General features: G+C 39.8%; 1 protein-coding gene across 1 annotated transcript in view; it reads right to left on the bottom strand.

The window, feature by feature from the left end:
- The window catches only part of CSMD1 (CUB and Sushi multiple domains 1), a 1039667-nt gene that overhangs the window by 996092 nt on the left and 25468 nt on the right, over positions 1–18107 (bottom strand). Inside the window, exon 2 of the mRNA XM_087856321.1 lies at positions 15872–16066. Coding sequence (XP_087712447.1) covers positions 15872–16066 — 195 coding nt within the window. The remainder of the gene's footprint in view (positions 1–15871; positions 16067–18107) is intronic.

The following is an 18107-nucleotide window of genomic DNA, read 5'->3' as shown; positions in this document are numbered from 1 at the left end:
ATCCCCATTATTCCTTGAAGATTTTTATCCTTGGCACACTGCCATTTTCTCCAACTCCATGCTTGGCCTAATTCTTGATTGCCATATGAATGCTGGACAGTCTTTTGAAGACTGGCTTCTCAGTTCATTCACTCCCTCTCCTCCAGCCCCAGCTCCAAACCAGCTCTTTGTCCCAACCTTGCCTTTCATCTTTTCACCACGATACCAGATGATTTTCCAGAGCTGCACTTGAAGTAACCTGTGATCAGAACCCCATTTTCCCAAACACCTTGACTTCAACAATTCTTTGGCTCCATTAGACCTTAGAGTTCCCTGATCTTGCCACTTTGCACTTTTATTCCTTCATGTCCTCATGTCTCACCTTGCCATTCTTAGATTTCATGGCCATTATATGTCACTCCCTTGTCCTTGCTGTAAGTCCAATGTCAGGACCTTAGATTCAAACTTAGGCCAAATCCACATTTATTCACATGTAGTTAAATATGGCTGGAGAACAAACAAAACCAGAAATACGCAGGCGGGTCTAACTTTAAATTGATGGCCAAATCCATGCTGACCTTTAAAGATGGCATCCTTACTTTATTTCCATCAGTTTTTAGTCTTCCTTTTGGGGGATGGCCATTTCAGAGTTCCTTCATCCTTAACCTGCCAAGATGCCCCGCCATATCCTTACCCACATGTAATGATTTTGTTCCCTGTTTACTAAAAACAAAACAAATCTAAAGAAATTTTATAATCTATGAACACCCTATTTTATCACCTCTCTGTACTTTTGCTCATAAAATATCCATCCTGTATACACCAGAAAGAGTCCTACCTAGGGTTAACACCTGTTTGTGTTCTTGCTTTTATCCCCGTTCAAGTTTCTAAGCCAAACTTCACCACTCTCTCCTTTCTCAAAATGATCATTTTCCTTTTTTATTGGAGAATTATCCTTAGCATACAAACATGTTACAATTTACCCCAATGTTTTGAAGCAACTACACCTCAAGTCCACATCTACTTCCAGACCGCACACACATCTCTAGTACTAATTTGAAAAAAAAAAATCCCTTTCCCAGGAACACATTTCAAAAAAATGTCTATAATTGCAATCTTTAATTTTTTCCCGTCCTCTCTTGAACCTACTTGAGTCTTTATTTTGTCCTTCCTGGCCCACTGCAGCTGCTCTTCTCAAGGAGTAGTGCCAATAAATCCTACAGTCAGTTCTCATGTCACACGAGCTCTCAACAACGGTGGACGGTTTTCCATTTCCTCTTCCTTGGAATCTTTTTTTTTTCACTAGGCTTTTAAAACTATTTTTTAAGCTTTGAAATAATTGCAAATTCACGGAAGTTTGCAAAAACAGTAGGGAGTGATCTCTTCTCTGATTTTCTACCAGTGATTACATCTTACATATATGCTATAATAAAAATGACACTGGTGCGGGGCTCCTGGGTGGCACAGCGGTTAAGCGTCTGCCTTCGGCTCAGGGCGTGATCCCGGCGTTGTGGGATCGAGCCCCACATCAGGCTCCTCCGCTGTGAGCCTGCTTCTTCCTCTCCCACTCCTCCTGCTTGTGTTCCCTCTCTCGCTGGCTGTCTCTATCTCTGTCAAATAAATAAAATCTTTAAAAAAAAAATGACACTGGTGCAATGCGTACACACGATTTATTCACCAGGAGTTTTATGAACTACTCTTCTCATGTTTGTTCTGACCTTATTGGCCATTTATACTCAGCCTCACCTTGTTTCATGTCACCCTCCAATCCTTAGTGCAACGTCCAAGTTTCCATTGTTAGAACTTGCTCCTCCCTGACTATGTTCATTCCCTTATTGGTCTCATCTAGGCTCAGTTGCATGGATTTAAATACAATCTGTATGCTGACAGTTCTCAAATTTGTGGTTCAATTGCAGATCTCTTTCCTGAATTTAGTTTTATGTATCCAACTGCCTCCATGATGCATCCATATGGATGTCTAAACAGCATTCCAGACTTACCCCCAAGTCATACTCCTGATCCTTCCCTTTCCAAATCTGAAATTTCACCATCTCCTCCATTTAAATAGATGGCAGCTCCACTCTTCCAGCGGCTCAGTAAAAAGGCCTTGGCATTACCCGTGACTCTTCTATTTCTTTCACATCCCACGAGCACAGTGTCATAGAACTCTACTGGCCCTTTCTTCAAACTATGTTCTTGATCCAACTGCATCTTGCAGTACGCCCTGCCACTATCACCTCTCAAAACAACATCATTTCTCACTTTGAATATTGCTATGCCTTCCTAACAGGTTCTCTGATTTTGTCCTTCCCGCAACAGATTCTCTTCAACAGAGCAGCCAAGTAATCCTCTTAAATTCTAAATGAGATGATGTCACTTCTCAAAACTAATGCTATTCCATGTTGTTCACAATAGAAGCTAGTGTCCATGTTATAGACCACAGGACCCTCCAGGACCTCTCTCCTCCCACCATTTCTTTAACCTCCTTTCCTACCAGGCACACCATTGTCCAGTCTGCCCTAGCCATACTGTCTGCTATGCTATCCCTTGTTCTCTAGCTGTGTGTGCTAGTCTCCAGACCAAAGCCCTGGCTGTTTTCTTGATTTGGACCATTCTCTTGATATTCCCCTAAGGCTACTCTCTCACCTCCATAAGCGGTCCAAGCGATGGTGGTTTTTCCAAAGACAGAGGCTTCCCAGGATATAGGACTTCAGGTGCTAAAATTGGGACAGCCCTGGGCAAACCAAGCAGCTGGTCACTACAGCTCTTGGTTAAATGTCACTTAGTGAGAACATCTATGAATACTTACTACTTTTAAATATCTGATGTATTTGTTTTTACTCATCTCTTTATGTGTCTATGTTATCTATCCCCACTGAAAAATATTATTTCCATGGTAGCTGGGATTTTTCTTGTTTTGTTCATTTTGTAGCTACAGCTTCAAGAACTAATGTACACAAACTATAGCTTGTGGGTCACATTTGGCCCTCTGTTTTTGTAAATAAAGCTTTATTGAAACACTGCCATGCCTATTTGTTTAGGTAATATCTACAGAAACTTTTCTATACAATGACTGACTACAGTAGCTGATACAGAGACGATATGGCTTGAAAGACATAAAATATTTACTATCTGGTCCTTGATAGGAAAATTTTACTGATCTGATTGATAAGTGTATCTGAAAACTTGTAGGTCCTTTATAACTGTTTCATAAAAGAACAAAGGAGTGAATAAATGAACACAAAGAGCAAACAGGCATGTTCTATTAGAAATCAAAAGACAATTAAGGCAACTTTGTGGCATCATTTTGATGCTACTAAATTCTCAGCAAATTAAAAGTAAATACTAACATCAAAACTGAGAGTAATCGTGGAGAAACTCCTTGCGGCGCAGAAATTTGTTCAGCAAGTGTGCAACGCATAAACAACATTCCTAGAACTCTATCCTTGGGAAAGAATTAAACAGAACAAAAGCAATGCTATATGTACAGAGACACTAATTATAGCATTATGTGCTGCAGTAAACATTGGAAACACTCATTATGTTCAATTACGGGGAGAGAAATAACTATTAATTTGTATAATTTTGAGGATATTGAGAATAAAATGCTATCGATTAAAGCTGAAAAGTTTATAACACTAATCATGCAAAATTAAAAAATAAAGTAATATGCTCTATGACTTTAAACCCTGAGAGCTTTCAGAGCTTGAGTTGGTCTCCTTTGGTCCCTATTCTCCCTCCATCTTAGCTCTTCAATGATAATGTTTACAATAATAATAGTAATTATTGGTACTGAGCGCTCTAAGCATCTTATGTAATCCTTACCAGTCCTGTGAGATTAAGTATTAGTCTAATTTAACAGATTCAGAACCAGGGTCTTTACAAGCAAAGAGCTTGTCCAAGATGTCCCAGCGAGTACATGATAAAACAGGAGCTTGAGTCATCAAGTCCTTCCTATTAAGCATGTCCATTACTACCTATCACATGAATGGCATTTACTTGGGAATGTATTTATATTGGCACAGTCATTTTCAACTCTACAACTGAATGTGTTACCTGGAATAAAATCACAGAGAAATACTATAAATTAATCCACAAATTGGAAAATAATTGGCTTACAGGCAATTTTGATTATGCTTTCAAGTTGTTACAAGATTGTATTTAATGAGATAATGTAAAAAAAAAAAAAGGCACTTAGCAGAAAGCCTGTAGCAGACTGAAATGCAAAACATGTAAACCAAATTTACTATAATCTAATGTTGACATATATTTTCAATATCTCTGGATATTTTTTCCCCTCTTTTGGTAAGACTTACATTAGAGATGTTTATTGCACAGTGTGCAAGAAAGTACTTAAAACAAAATTGTCTAAAGCCATTAAAACTTAATTTGGAGCCAGGTTTCTTATGTGAAGATTGTCCCACTCAATCTTACTTTGTAATGCGTGGTCCTGACATGACAGATCAGTTAAGATTCATTTTATGTTATTTCTGTAACATAACTGATAAAAACACAGCTGTGTTTTAAATATCACAGAATTTATAGGCTCCCATAAAAAGCATGACTTCTCTCCCTTCTCCTCCCCTCCAGCTACATCTTCCCCAGCCTCTCTCTCTCACCCGATCATCACTAGCAGTGGAATGTCTGCAATTAAAAAACCTTGAGTGACATTTCATAAAGCACGAGAAAGTGACATATTGTCATTTCCAGTCACGTTATGTGAGGCTTATCAATTAAAGAAATTTGCAGCTTGAGACAGCTCCACAGGAACCACAGGCATACATTAATGAGCCTGTTTTATTAAAGATATTCTGAGACCACTCCTGGGGTTCTTTACTTTATGGCATCTTGGCTTGCTAATGATCACTCATTCTTCTAAGAAAAATGCAACTGTCCCAAAATGGATAAAATCAGTCAACTCTTAAAAAAAAAAAATAACAGCATAACAGCTGTCACATCCTGTATTCTTTAAAACCATCACATAATACTGACAATGTGTTTTGACACATTTAGGTGAATATTTAACTTAAATGCACATGTTTAGACAGAAACAAGGTTAGAGTTTTATGGAAGCTTAGCATCCAATAATGATTCATTTGCTATTATTATTACTGGTTTATAGATCGCTTCTCAACAATTCTCCATGTTAGGGAATTCAATTCCTCATCACAAATGATAAATATTAATCTCAAAATTTTGGATGATATAAAATAGTGTACATAAAGTTTATAATATGACACCTGCCCTGGACATTTGATCTAAATAAAATGTTTAGCCATGCTCTCTCTGCTTCCCCATCGCTTTCCTTCTTGAGTATCTCATAGTTACCTTAAAAGATTCTATCGGCTGCAAATAGAAAATAAAGAAGGAATACTTATTGGCCAACTACCTCTCAAATATTTTTGTATCTTGCCTCAAACTGCCTCCCAAGGTGACTCTGCTTGGAGCCAGAGCCCCTCCTCCTTGCCACCACACCAAACCCATCACCCAGCAGCAAGTCTTGCCTTTCTGCTCAAGGGTGGGGGAATTCCTGGGAGGACAGTTGAGGGGTGGGCTTTAGTGAAGGATCTAAAGCTGCAAGGAAGAAAGAAGAAAAGAGGTTTGCATCAACTTAATCCAAAGAAAGCCCTTCCCCAGAGCAGGACCACTATCTGCTTTGTTCTCTCCAAGGTTGATTTACTCCGCAAAGAAATAGCTCTCACAAATCATATTTAGCCTTTAAAATAAAATATGAGAAAGGCCTTCCAGCCAAACAGCCCTCTACGGGCTTAAGGTTTGCTTAAGCTAAGCTTACACAAAGTTTTTCATTTGCAACCCATGGTAGTCATTTCCAGAAGGCAGTTTTGGTGAGTGTTTGGCTTAAACACTCCACAGAAGCTACTGAGCCCAGAATCATTTTCCCCTCCTGGCACCTGACTGTCTTTGTTTTTCGCCTTTCTGGGTACACAACCTCTGAATGGCCTGTGGGGCTGGGAGATATCTTCCTCTGCTGTGTGTAGGAGCAGGTGGGGGAAGAGGAGGACACTGAACACCCCCCCCCCTTTATCTCTCTCGGGGGAAACCGAGTCAGCTGCTCATCCTGATATCACATCTCCGCACAAACCATGTTCTCCCTGCCCCTTCCCAGGTTTAATTCAAACTCAAATGTTTGTTTCCAAACTAAAACTTAGATTCTTTTAAAGACATTTATTTATCTTGAAAATTGGAAGGGAATGGGCGGGGCGCTGAGGGGACAAATGGCATGAAATTCCCTCATTTGGATTATGCCTCTTCCACTTGCTATGACACGACCTCAGAAAATTCACTTCATGCCTTGGTGCCTGAGACTCTGTAAGAAACGGGGCCAATGGAAACACAGACCTTGAATGGTTACTTTAAAAATTAAATACAAGAATATATGTAAGGCACGTAAGCAGGGCTTGCTACCTGGTCATTGCTAGAGGTTTCACTATTAGTATTACAAATTTTTCTTTAAACTTTACCATTGAAGTGACCAAACTGAAATTTCTATCATTTGATAACAAATGCTACTCTACTTGCTACTTACTCAGATTGAGTTTGATCGATGATTCCCTTAGGAAAAACAAGGACTCCAGAAAGAATTTACATCTGGAATATTGCTAAATCTGTATTTTCTACATTGTCATGCTATGTATAAGCATTCGGGTATCTGCGTGCATGTTGTCTATGTAATTTCTGTCTTACTAATGCGTTTCAATAGGGACCCGTAAAATAGAAGTGACCTGTTCCTACATGGACTGATCCTTCAGTAGGCACTTCATCTGCCCTCCATCTGGGTCTTCCCCTTCATTCAATTTCTCTCCTTAAATCAGCCTGGTAGTTTTTATTTTTTTCATCCCAACAAATATCAATGATGCATAAAAACCTAACAACTACCAGCACTGAGATCCTGTAACTTACATGAATTTATGTTCAGATTGCTATTGGGCTTCATTCCTTAGTTCCAAAATCTGACGCTGCTTTCAAGACTGGAAGGCAGAAGGGATAGGAGCAGTAATTATAATAGTTAAAGTTTATAGAATTTCACTATGTCAGTTTCTTTGCTAAGCGCTTTACCTGGATTATTTCACTTGATCTTTACAACGGGTGTATGAAATAGGTACTATGACACAGAGAAGGAGATTCAGACCAGAGAGAGAAAATAAGTTTGACCAAAGATACAGCACACAGCTCGTGAGCACGTTCTGCTCCCAGGTAGCACTGCAGCGCCTATAACCTGATGCTACATCATCTCCGATTTACTCGCCTTCTTTACATGCAGAAAAATTTGCAAGGTGCTTAGCATATGCCATTTCCCGTAATCCTCATACTAATACTGAGAAGAGCATCTTTTCAAAATATTGAGAGTGGCCTCTGGCACTAAGCTGCTCGATCCAGACGTCCCCTGTGTTGCTTTCTGGCTTGTGAACATCTTACCATAGTATATGTAACCATTTACAGATGGGGAGGGTAGGCCCCAGAATTAAATCTAGCTCACCCCTTCCCCAGAATGAGTCTTATTTTTATTCGTTCATGCTTTGTTTAAAAGATTTTATTTATTTAGTTGAGAGACAGACAGAATGAGTGAATGGGGGGAGGGGAAGAGGGATAGAGGGAAGCAGGCTACCCACTGAGTGGGTAGCCTGATGCAGGGCTTGATCCCAGGACCTGAGATCACAGCCTGAGCCAAAGGCAGACGCTTAACCAACTGAGCCACACAGGCACCCCCTCGCTCATACTTTTTGAGTCTTACATGCACAAGGCTGTTTCCAATTCTTTGCTTACTCCACCAGCTAATCTGCACCTTCTTCAAAGTTTTCCATAATCTTCATTCATTAGACCCCAATGTCATTTGTTCCAAAAGTAAGACAGCATCTGAAATGAGGTTCCTTTTGAGAAACCTTTTTGGATTAATCAAGAGCTAGCTCACTCTTATCTCTTGCCTAAACTAATTTTAAAAATAGACTCTACTTTCTGATACTATTCAGCTCAAATCTGCTTCAGCAATTGCTGAGAAGTAAAAGGAGGAATTCCAATCAGACTGTGACACAGATTTGTATACTTCAGACCCATTTTCTTATCAGTCCTTCTCATGAACCTGCAGCTATATATTGAATCTACATCACAAGTGAAAATGAAACCCACTCAGCACCAGGACTCCACATGCATTAACAACTGGTGTGGAAGGAACAAAGAATACTAAAATTCCTCAGCCTGCGAAATCAGAGCCATTTGAAATAGCAGCCGCCAGCATATGTGGCAAACAAGAACTTGAAGTGTGGCTTTCTCATTGTGAGGTGTGTTGTAACGCAAAACACACACCAGGTTTTCAAGAAGAGTGTGGAAAGCAAACTCCTTCATTAACAGTTTATACTGAGTCTGTGTTGAAGTGGTCATCTGTGGACTATGTTCCATTAAGAAAATGTATTATTAATACTAACTTCAGCTGTTTCTTTTGACTTCATCAATATAATTATTAGGAAATTTTAATTACATGGTCAGCTCATACTTGCATTGTATTTCTAGTGGAAAACACTGTTATAAACACTGAGGAATTGGCTTTTATTAGGCATGTGGCAGCTGCACATCCCCTTAATCCCGGCCCAGGTGTGGACAGTCACAGCCCCCAGCAGCTACATCACACACAGAGGATGCTCTGGGCTACAGCCTAGCTCACCTTGAATAAGTGCATCTGCGGCTTATTCCCACACTGTATGTATCATCCTTCTGCCCAAGAACATTACAGATATAGTATCTCCCCTCAAAAAAATCTTTCACTTGTGTTTGCTTTCTTAAAAACCTCTCATTTTCTCTTTTGACATGCCTGGAAAACATTCATTTTTTAGTTTGAGCCAATCTCTGCAGTTACAACTTCAAAATCCACTTGCCTACGTGTGTGTGTGTGTGTGTGTGTGTGTGTGTGTGTGTGTGTAAAGAGAAGGGGGGAGAGAAAGAGGAGCTATACTTCAGCAGAAGCCAATAATGTGCTTAAAATAATGAAATATTGCTTGAAGAATTCTGGGAAGAAAAGTTTTCCATGTATAATTTTATACTCAGCTATAATATCCATCAATGTGGATGCAGACAAGGACAGCTGCAGGCATGCTAAGGCTGAAAGGATTTTCCTCTGAAGCAACAGTTCTTAAGAAGCTATTTGCGGTGAAACAAAGAGAAAGGAAGATATTGGGTTTAGGAAAGAGTGGAAATCTTTTAGGAAAGATTGAGTGCGGGTGGTTAAGGAACAGCTCAGGAAGCCAGTGCAGAACCCTCTGAGGGACAGTCCAGGGAGCTGGAGGAAGTGGGCTTGGGGAATTAAGGGCAATGGAAGTATAATATCCCAGGAGCAGTGGCAACTAGAAACCTCAGGAAGGACAGAAAACAATTGTCTGTGAAACACGGACCAGTTGAGTTTAACAGAAAGTCTATGGCCTTCAGGAAAAAGAATAGCACTTACTCCTAACAAAAGTTCAAACAAGTGGAAAGTAGAAGACATCTGGATTATTTTGCCAACACATAAGTTTGACTAATCCACAATGGAAAAATAAAGAAAATTCAAAATTTTAGGACCAGTGGAAGACCAGTCGTGGCATGAACAGGCCAGCCATTTACCAAATCTGTTGCTTCTTCTTCCCAACTTTATAGCTGATCCAACTCCTCGCCTCCCTTCCAGCTAAGTGTGAACACAAGGGCTGAGTGTGACCAACACGAAGTACTCGCAGGGACCTGTCATACCCACTCCAGCTCTGTCCTGCCTCCGCCAACTGCATGGAGACAAGGCTGGCCACTGACTGGAAGCCAGATACAGAAGTCCCCAAATTATCAATCATATCGGAACCAATTGCCAGTCAGAAATAGTCCTGTGGAGTTGAACATGTGCATACAAAATTTGTGTTTGAGCTTGCTAATATTACATTAGCCAAATAAACTCTACCAGATAGCGTTGGTCCAAATGTGAAACAAAAGTAATCATGGCATTATTATGAATAATTGAGGCTAAGAAAAAACTCATGTGGACTCTGAATGGCACAGGGGTTGTGATATTGGATTATAGAGGAAGCAGAATAATTACAGGCACAATACTGAGCTCTGCAGTGAAAAATATTTACATAGTTATAATAATATGAATGTTGTTTATTGCTTTTCAGCCTTTAGACAAATTAAGAAGGACTTAATTATCATTATAGCATAAAATATAAATGTTAACTTCGATATTGCAAAAGTTCTATTATAGCTGAGAGCATAGGACAGTAGGAAAGGATGAGAAGATACACCAGAGAGAGGGAGGCCACCAACTATTCTCTGTTAATGCTGTACCTCCTGTCAGCTCGAGCTGTAACCCTGACAAAGTCTCGCCTGGGCCTTTGATTTGGGGGTCTGGCCTCATTTCTATCATTTTTGGCCTCAGACAGCAATTCCGGGAACAGATTTTGGCGACAGTGAAGGAACCCTAAGACGAGACAGGACTCGGTGGGACTAAAGATGTTGGACCTGAACCTCTCCTGGCTCACTAATGGGGGTGGACGGCCATCCCAAGCCAGAACTAGGATGCTCCAGGATGCGGGCTGGCACGCAGGCCAGACGACCACAGTTTCACAAACCGCCAATGAGCAGCCGGCATTGCCTGCCACTATCAACCAATCAGGATGAAGCCCTTCCAGCCAATCAGGATGAAGCGCTTTTCCCTGCTTCCCTCCTTAGCATATTAGCCTGCAAACCCTGGTGGGAATTTTCTCAGTATAAGCAGGGTCTCCGCTCTGCTTGGCGAGACAGCATCACTACTCTCTGGCCACGCTATGTTGCCTTTCAGCTTGAGCTGTAGCCCCACTAAAACCTTCCCTGCGCCTTTGGGCAAAAAAAGATATATTGCATATTTCAATGTTTAAAGATAATATACAGAAATCTAAATTAGGAGAAACAAGACATGGTGGATGGGAGTAACAGATGTTAACACTCATAGCAAGATATTAAAAAATAAAATTGATAATAAAGAAGAGTATAAGCAGTTATAATAATAAAAAATAGTTAAATGTTATCAAACTATGTGCGGCATAAGAGTAATGGTAGTTTCAATGGGATGTTTCTTTTCATAGTAATTCTTTTTCTATTACTATTTTTAAATTATGCACATATGCCACTTATATTAAACAGAATTTAGTAAAAGTAGGATACAATCAACTGTCTTGTTATATTGTCCAAGTCAGAAGTTCATAACCTATGTCAGCACAATTTGAAACCTCCTTACTTTTATTACAAGAATGATATTGTTTCCCCTGCCTACATCTCAATGTGATTAGAGATACAAACAGGTTCGTAAATTTATGGACTTCAGCATATTTACCAATTGAAATTCTATAAATACAATTTTTAGATGCCTTTCTATGGGAGTTCATAGGAGTTGTGCACGTAATGTTAATACACTAATCTGTGAAGTACAGAATAGACAAAAATAAGTTATTTAGGACAGCTTGTAATTGGTCATGTCCAGAGCTATGACTTCAGGGATCTCAACTCTGCAATAGCTGTTAAGAATTATTTTATATAGCACTTTGCAAATACAAAGTGTTCCATCATTGAAAGCATCAAGGCACATCAAAGGTGATGTTTAGGGAAGAAAGCACGTATCCCTGGCCCAAGTAAATTAGCATTTGCTTGGAGCTGGCTTATTTCAAATAACATATGCCTGATGCAACTGTCCTATCATTTATGCAAAACAAAAACTAGTAAGCTATCCTAATCTCTTCCAGGCCCAGCCATAGCTCAGGTCCCCAAATGTCCCTCGTATCTACATATTCTCCATGTGACTGTATTCATGGAATAAGGCAGCTGGAGTAAGATAACAATGATATTTAAAAAATGAGGTCCAGAATTGGAGAGTTTCAGAGTCTAAGGAGAGGCAGTAAAAGAGGGACTTCCCCACTTCATGCTGGGATAACATGAGGTGAGGACCACTTCTCCCCAGGGTTGCTTTGGATCAGATAATTGTTTCTTATAAAGGAGATTTTTCCAAATGCAGCTCCTTACCTACTTCCTTTCTAACCTCTTGATCACGCCATAAGTCTGGAGACAACAGCCCCCTCTTCAGTTGCCATTCAAGAAGAATCCCTTCTCTTTCGGATTTTATACTCTATGGCCCTCCAGTGTCCTGGGGACCAAAGTAAAGTGTGGTATATTCTGGTCCCTTGTGTTATAGTCTTTTTGATTTAATAATACAGTAGGGGAAGCATAAAGCAAATGAAGATGGCACTTAAATTCCTAGGTGAGAGCATCTGTTATTGGTTCTATCCACTTCCCTCTTTTCCCCCTTTGCATTTCTCCTCTAAATACCCACCATGCCTGCACACACGGAAACAGCAAATCTTTGTAAAGACTGGAAGAGACAACAGGAGCCATAGGCAGTAATGGAGGGAAATTAAGGAAGATCTAGCTGTTAAGTTGAAAACTCCAGGATAAATGAGGAAGACTGAAACGGGATACCTCCAGAAGAGGAAAATCTGAACTCTAATCCTGGAAAGAAGTCAGTCTGATGGGGGTCATCATAGGAATTAGAGAAATCCATTTTAAGCAGAGCTGGCTGGTCTCCCGTTTTATTATGTACTAATTTTATTGGATATATGGTTCTACCATCTTTCTTTAAAGAGTATCACATGACTCTAGAAATGATACACACCTTTAAGTGTCATTGTTCAGGTTAAATGCTGCCACTTGGAGTTAATATGTAAAATTTTCAACGCTAGCAAGAAGTCATTGTGATGGGAAATAGTGGTGTTACCGTTAGTAGTGTGATCAAGAAGAATCCTGCAGTGATTCTTGGAACTAAATAGCTGGAATGTTGGGGAAGCAGAAAATACACTCATTTCATTTTTATAAATAATCAAAGCCCACTTTACTGAAATTCATTTGTCTCCCCTAGATATACCACATCTACACATTTATAAGAATTAGGTCATTGATTTTTTTCTTGATGATTCAGTTACCCAATTCAATGACAAACTGTCGCAGCTTTCAAATTTGTTTCATAAAATAATTATATCTAATTTAATGCCCTTTGAATATGCTACTCGCCCAAGCACTGGGAAAAGCAAAATATAAACATTAATGTAATAATCTGTAATAAAGGAGAAAAAAATATATCCTGACAAATGTATATTAATATAGTTGGAATTTAATAAATTGGTGGCAGAATAAGCATGATTCTGGGCTTATTGTTATATTAACTTTGAGTTTATAAGGTTTATAATTGAGGAATTAGGAAAGACCCTTTGATTAAGAAGAAAGCGTCTTTGGGGAGGAAAGAAGTGGTTATGGCTACTGCTAATCCTTACTTTTTATATTTTCAAGTTTATAATGACTCTTATGTGATACTCAACATATTTCTATGCTTCTATTAGGTTCCAGAGGGAATCAGGTATAGCAGTAAGGGGAAAGAACTATAGACTAGGCTAAATTTTAATATAAAGAGGAATCAAGGGTAGAGTTACAAAATTTGTATGACTATCTACTATCTCCTGGGAGGTTAGAAACTGGTTCAAGAAACAACGTTAAGACGTTATGTTCAAATATAAAATGGTAACAAAATGAATGCTATAGGCAGAAGGTCTTTCCTTTTGAAGCAATCTCAGAGGAGGCTGCAATGTAAGAAATGACAGAAATTTGGACTTAAGTGTAAACTTGATAAATTAGTAAGATTTATGGCCCTAAGGGAGATAAAAAGGTAAACTGTGTAACAGGGTAAAAACACCAAAAGTTTGGGATTAAGCATGGAGTGGTACGTTGGGAAAGAATTCTTAGGGGAAAAAGAAGAGAACCCTGGTGTGTAGGGTTTGCCAATTTCTGCGGTGTAAACCCTCCCCCCACGGTGACATCCAGTTCTCCTCAGGGTGTGAGGAATGCAGAGCAGAAGGGATGTTACAATCAGTGGTTTTGAGGAAAGCCAGCACTCTTGAGCCCTGGCAGGACATTGTCTGTGGGGAGAAATGCTTCAAGTCTGTGATTGGAAGCACTGACAGTTGACATTCACAGTTCAGTCCAGCCAAGGTTATCCTGGGGCATGTCAGTAGCCAGGATGAAGACCTGGCACTTGACTCCTGTTGAGTCACTGAAGGGGCCTGGCTGAGGGAGAAAGGTGGTGAGCAAGCTGTGTGTGCTGGAAAGGATCTTCAGGGAGTAGGATGCAGGATGGACGCCAAGATTCTACACATGGAGCTCATGTAACCAACTTGAAGTGGGTCTGGGTGAAAAGAAAAAAAATGAGAAGTGGAAGTGTGGAGTGCAGATGGGAACAGAGATGAGCGAAGGACAGCTGGAAAGGAAAAAGCTAGCGTACGAGGAATAAGAGAACAAAGCTGCAGGAGCTGCCATGTTTATCCAGAGTGGAAGGGAACAATGGTGGGGACAAGGAAGAGAGCATATACTTAGGATATCCCAGCAGCACTATCCTTAAATAGGATCAGTTAGTTGAGGAGAATCAATAAAAACAAGGCTAAAGGAACAAAGGTCTGGATTTTGAGTACACTGCTCTTTTGACAAAATGGAAAATAATAGCGGTAAGGAAAAAGAGGAGGGCAGGAGAGAGATAATGGACTTCAGAAACATGCAGAGGAAAAAAGCATTTCCAGAGGAAAAACAGACACTTGGAATAGAAGATATTCCCAGTAGGATTTTCTCCAGGGTGGAGGAATAATGTGAACACGCTATGCGTGAACTCCATCAACTAGGAGCTAGAACACCACGGGCAAGTCACATTTCCTAACCGCGGATTCCTCAGCTGCAAAAGGAGTCTGCAATCAAATGCCTGCTTGAGAAGACGAAACATGAAACAGCTGAAGGGATCAGCTTATACTGGCTACCAGCGGGAGTTCCAGCAGCAGGAGTGTAGCACTGGTAGAAATACACCACTGCATGTAGTTAGCACCTGGGAGATCTTAGGGGCCTACAACATTGAACGGAAGACTATTTGAGAAAAGGCAAGTATCCATTAAGTAGCATAGACTGAGCTAGAAGCCGTGTGAGGTCTCAGATTTGCACGGCTATGAGCATGGATTAGAAGTCAGACGTGGGAGTGCGTCTCAACGCATCATATGCTGTCTGTCTCTGGGACCTGTTGAAAATACAATTTGTGTTTATCTGTTAAACGAGTGTCTATAGTTATTATTTCCATGGTTGTTATGAGTATTGATATGATCATGTAAAGCGTTCAGCAGGTTTTCTGGCCTCACAGCGAGGCCTTAATGGAGGTTGGCTACACTTTTATCTTTGAAACCCTAAGATGCATTTTTCTCAGGAAAGTCAGAATTTAAGAGGTGTCGTCGGCTCTTTCCTAAACTTATTGGAGCAGTAAAATAATGTTATGGAAAAGGCTTAAAAAATCACAGGGTGTATCAGGAAGGTAATTCTAACCTCGCCCCAAATCATGGCGCCGAGCACTTGGCTATAGTGTGTTCTGTCACGATCACCTTATTTCAAAGGCCTAAGAGTGTTGAAAGAGTCCTTAAAAGGGATCCTTTAATTATCAAGGCATATTTGTCATTTTTAGCGAGAAAAAAGATAAAAAAGGAGCCACCACATCAAGAAGGACATAAATGTGCACGGTAAATCCTAGAATGCTAGGACAGCAAGTGATAACATTATGCAGAAGGCCATAGAACTTGAGAAACAGAAGGAAGAAAAATGTGGGTATTTAAGGAACACATCTAAGTTTGTTATTGGCTTTATCGGGTCTAGTCATGGCTCCTTAGGTCTCATGGAACATGACTTCTAGGAACAGAATAAGCTAGCACAGCAAGACCCAGAGGGATGTGAATTCTTTTCGTTTAGTGGAAACTTCTATGCCATCAGTACCAAAGCCACTTATTTATTCTGGGTTCATAACACCGTCTGGTCATCTGGTACTCACCCCTGCAAAACGGAGCCGGGAAGTCCCAGGAAGCACCATTCCCAGGGCTGACGATGCAGGTGAGAATCGCATGGCCTTCCAAGATATAGCCAGAGAGACAGCTGTACCGGATCTTGTCTCCTATGTTGAACCTTGTTCCGTGCAGAACTCCTTTCAGGATTTCCCCAGGATTTCCACATGTGTGGCTAGGTAAAACTATGGAGAAAAAAAAAAAAAGTTAAAGATATTTCTATCGAGATCAATTCCTACCACAAAACACACACTGCATTTGAACGATTCATATTAGCAAACCAGGCATAAACATATTTTCATTTTGCCTGAAAAAAATACAGAAAATGTATTCATGTTTTAGAATATCTACCATTTAACCATGTGTAAAGATCCTTTAAAAGTATAAATTAATGCGGTTTGAGGGAAAAATACAGTTTTGCTTAGATTCTGCGTTCTAGCCGATGTCTGAATTATTTTTCTGATTATGAGATTGTACAGGCTCATGGAGTTAGCAGCAACGTAACAAGTAGGGAAATGAGCATCTGAAAAAGTGGGGTCAGAAATACCGCAGGAATGAATATTCATGCCATGTTGATCCTTCTTCCTTTAGGACCAACACTACCAAATACGCATCGCTAATCAATGTTTAATCAATGTTTGTTGGACAAACAACTGAATTAAAGAATAAATTGAAGATTTCATCCGTTAATCTAGCAGCCTTAAAAAAAATGCACCACTATTATTTTCCAACGTGGCTGTTAGGCTTCATGCATTTATAAGGGTCTGGTTCACAATGAAGTTTTACCTGTAATAGTTTTGACAAAGCAGGTCGGTAAGAAAGCCTTGAATCTGTTCTTTCTGGACCTGCTCACTTTCTATGTTGAGAGCATCCTCTGCCTAATTCAACTGCCTTTAATTTTGAACTTAACTGATTCACCATTAGGTTAAATGGATCAAGTTGATGATTGTTGGTTACTATCTAGATTTTTCTGGTTTAAATTTAGCATATGATCAGCAAGTCAGAGCTCTCATGAAGTAGGGAAATAAACCAAGGAGACTGCTACTTAAAAAAGAAATGATTTCAGGGTCCTGGGATGAAGCCTCACATGAGGCTTCCTGCTCAGTGGGGAGTCTGCTTATCCCTCTCCCTTTGCCCCTCCCCCTGCTCATGCTCTCTCTCACTCACTGTCTCTCAAATAAAGAAAATCTTTAAAAAAAAAAATGATATCCAAAAAAGCATTTCCAGTAAACAAATTATTTTTTGTCTGTATCTTTTTTTTCTTTTTAACATTGACCTGGGGGGGTGGATTTCAATATATGTACAAAGGAATGCAAACTATTGTTTTCTTTGTTTGTAAACTGATAAATAAAACTTTCCCAGTGAAGGAGAAGGGAATTTCAGGGATTTCTAAAATGATTTTTATTACTTTATTTTATTACTCAATTACTTAAATAGATACAAACTAAGCTATGTAGAAACACTTAGAAAACAAGTATTACAACTTAGATATGTAATAGACATGTTCATGAAATCAGTGTTTACATAGTCAAAGTGTGCTCAGTTCTAGATTAAAAAAAAAGTTTGTGAAACCAGTCTGCAAAAACCTATTAGCACAATAGAAAATAATTCACTATAATCCACAATTTTGTCTTTTATAAAAAAGAAAATCTGTATTTAATTCCACATTCACTATCACTAAGGCATGTTTAAAAACACAGTTTGCCATTTAGCTGTCTCTGGCTCTTCTAAGGTAGAAAGTTTCAGTTTGATCTTGGAGGAGCACTTCAGTGGATGACCCAGGACATCTGCCAGCCAGCAGGAGCTGGGGATCTGATAGCCGGAGACAGGGAAGGCAGGGGCTGAATTACTATCACCAATGGGAAACGAGAGATGGGTTTGGGAGAAATATACACATAAGAATGCTTTTGGTATTTTCCTTCCTGGTCCAAGAATATTTAGAATTCATAAATCCTTCCTTGCCTTTTTTTTTTTTTTAAGATTTTATTTATTTATTTGACAGAGAGAGAAAGAGATTGAGCACAAGCAGGGGGGGGTGGCAGGCAGAGGTAGAAGGAGAAGCTGGCTCCCCACTTAGCAGGGAGTCTGACCTGGGGCTCGATCCCAGGACCCTCAGATCATGACTTGAGGTGAAGGCAGATGACTAACCAACTGAGCCACCCAGGCACTCATCTTGTTTTGTTTTTTTTTTTTTTAAGGGGCCTTTATTATTTGCATGAAGTGGTG

This window comes from Ursus americanus, chromosome 27 (assembly GCF_024610735.1).
Source record: "Ursus americanus isolate L20-20 chromosome 27, mUrsAme1.1.p, whole genome shotgun sequence".
Taxonomy (NCBI): Eukaryota; Metazoa; Chordata; class Mammalia; order Carnivora; family Ursidae; genus Ursus; species Ursus americanus.
Note: the sequence above shows the minus strand (reverse complement) of the source record. Positions and strands in the feature narration are given on the sequence as shown.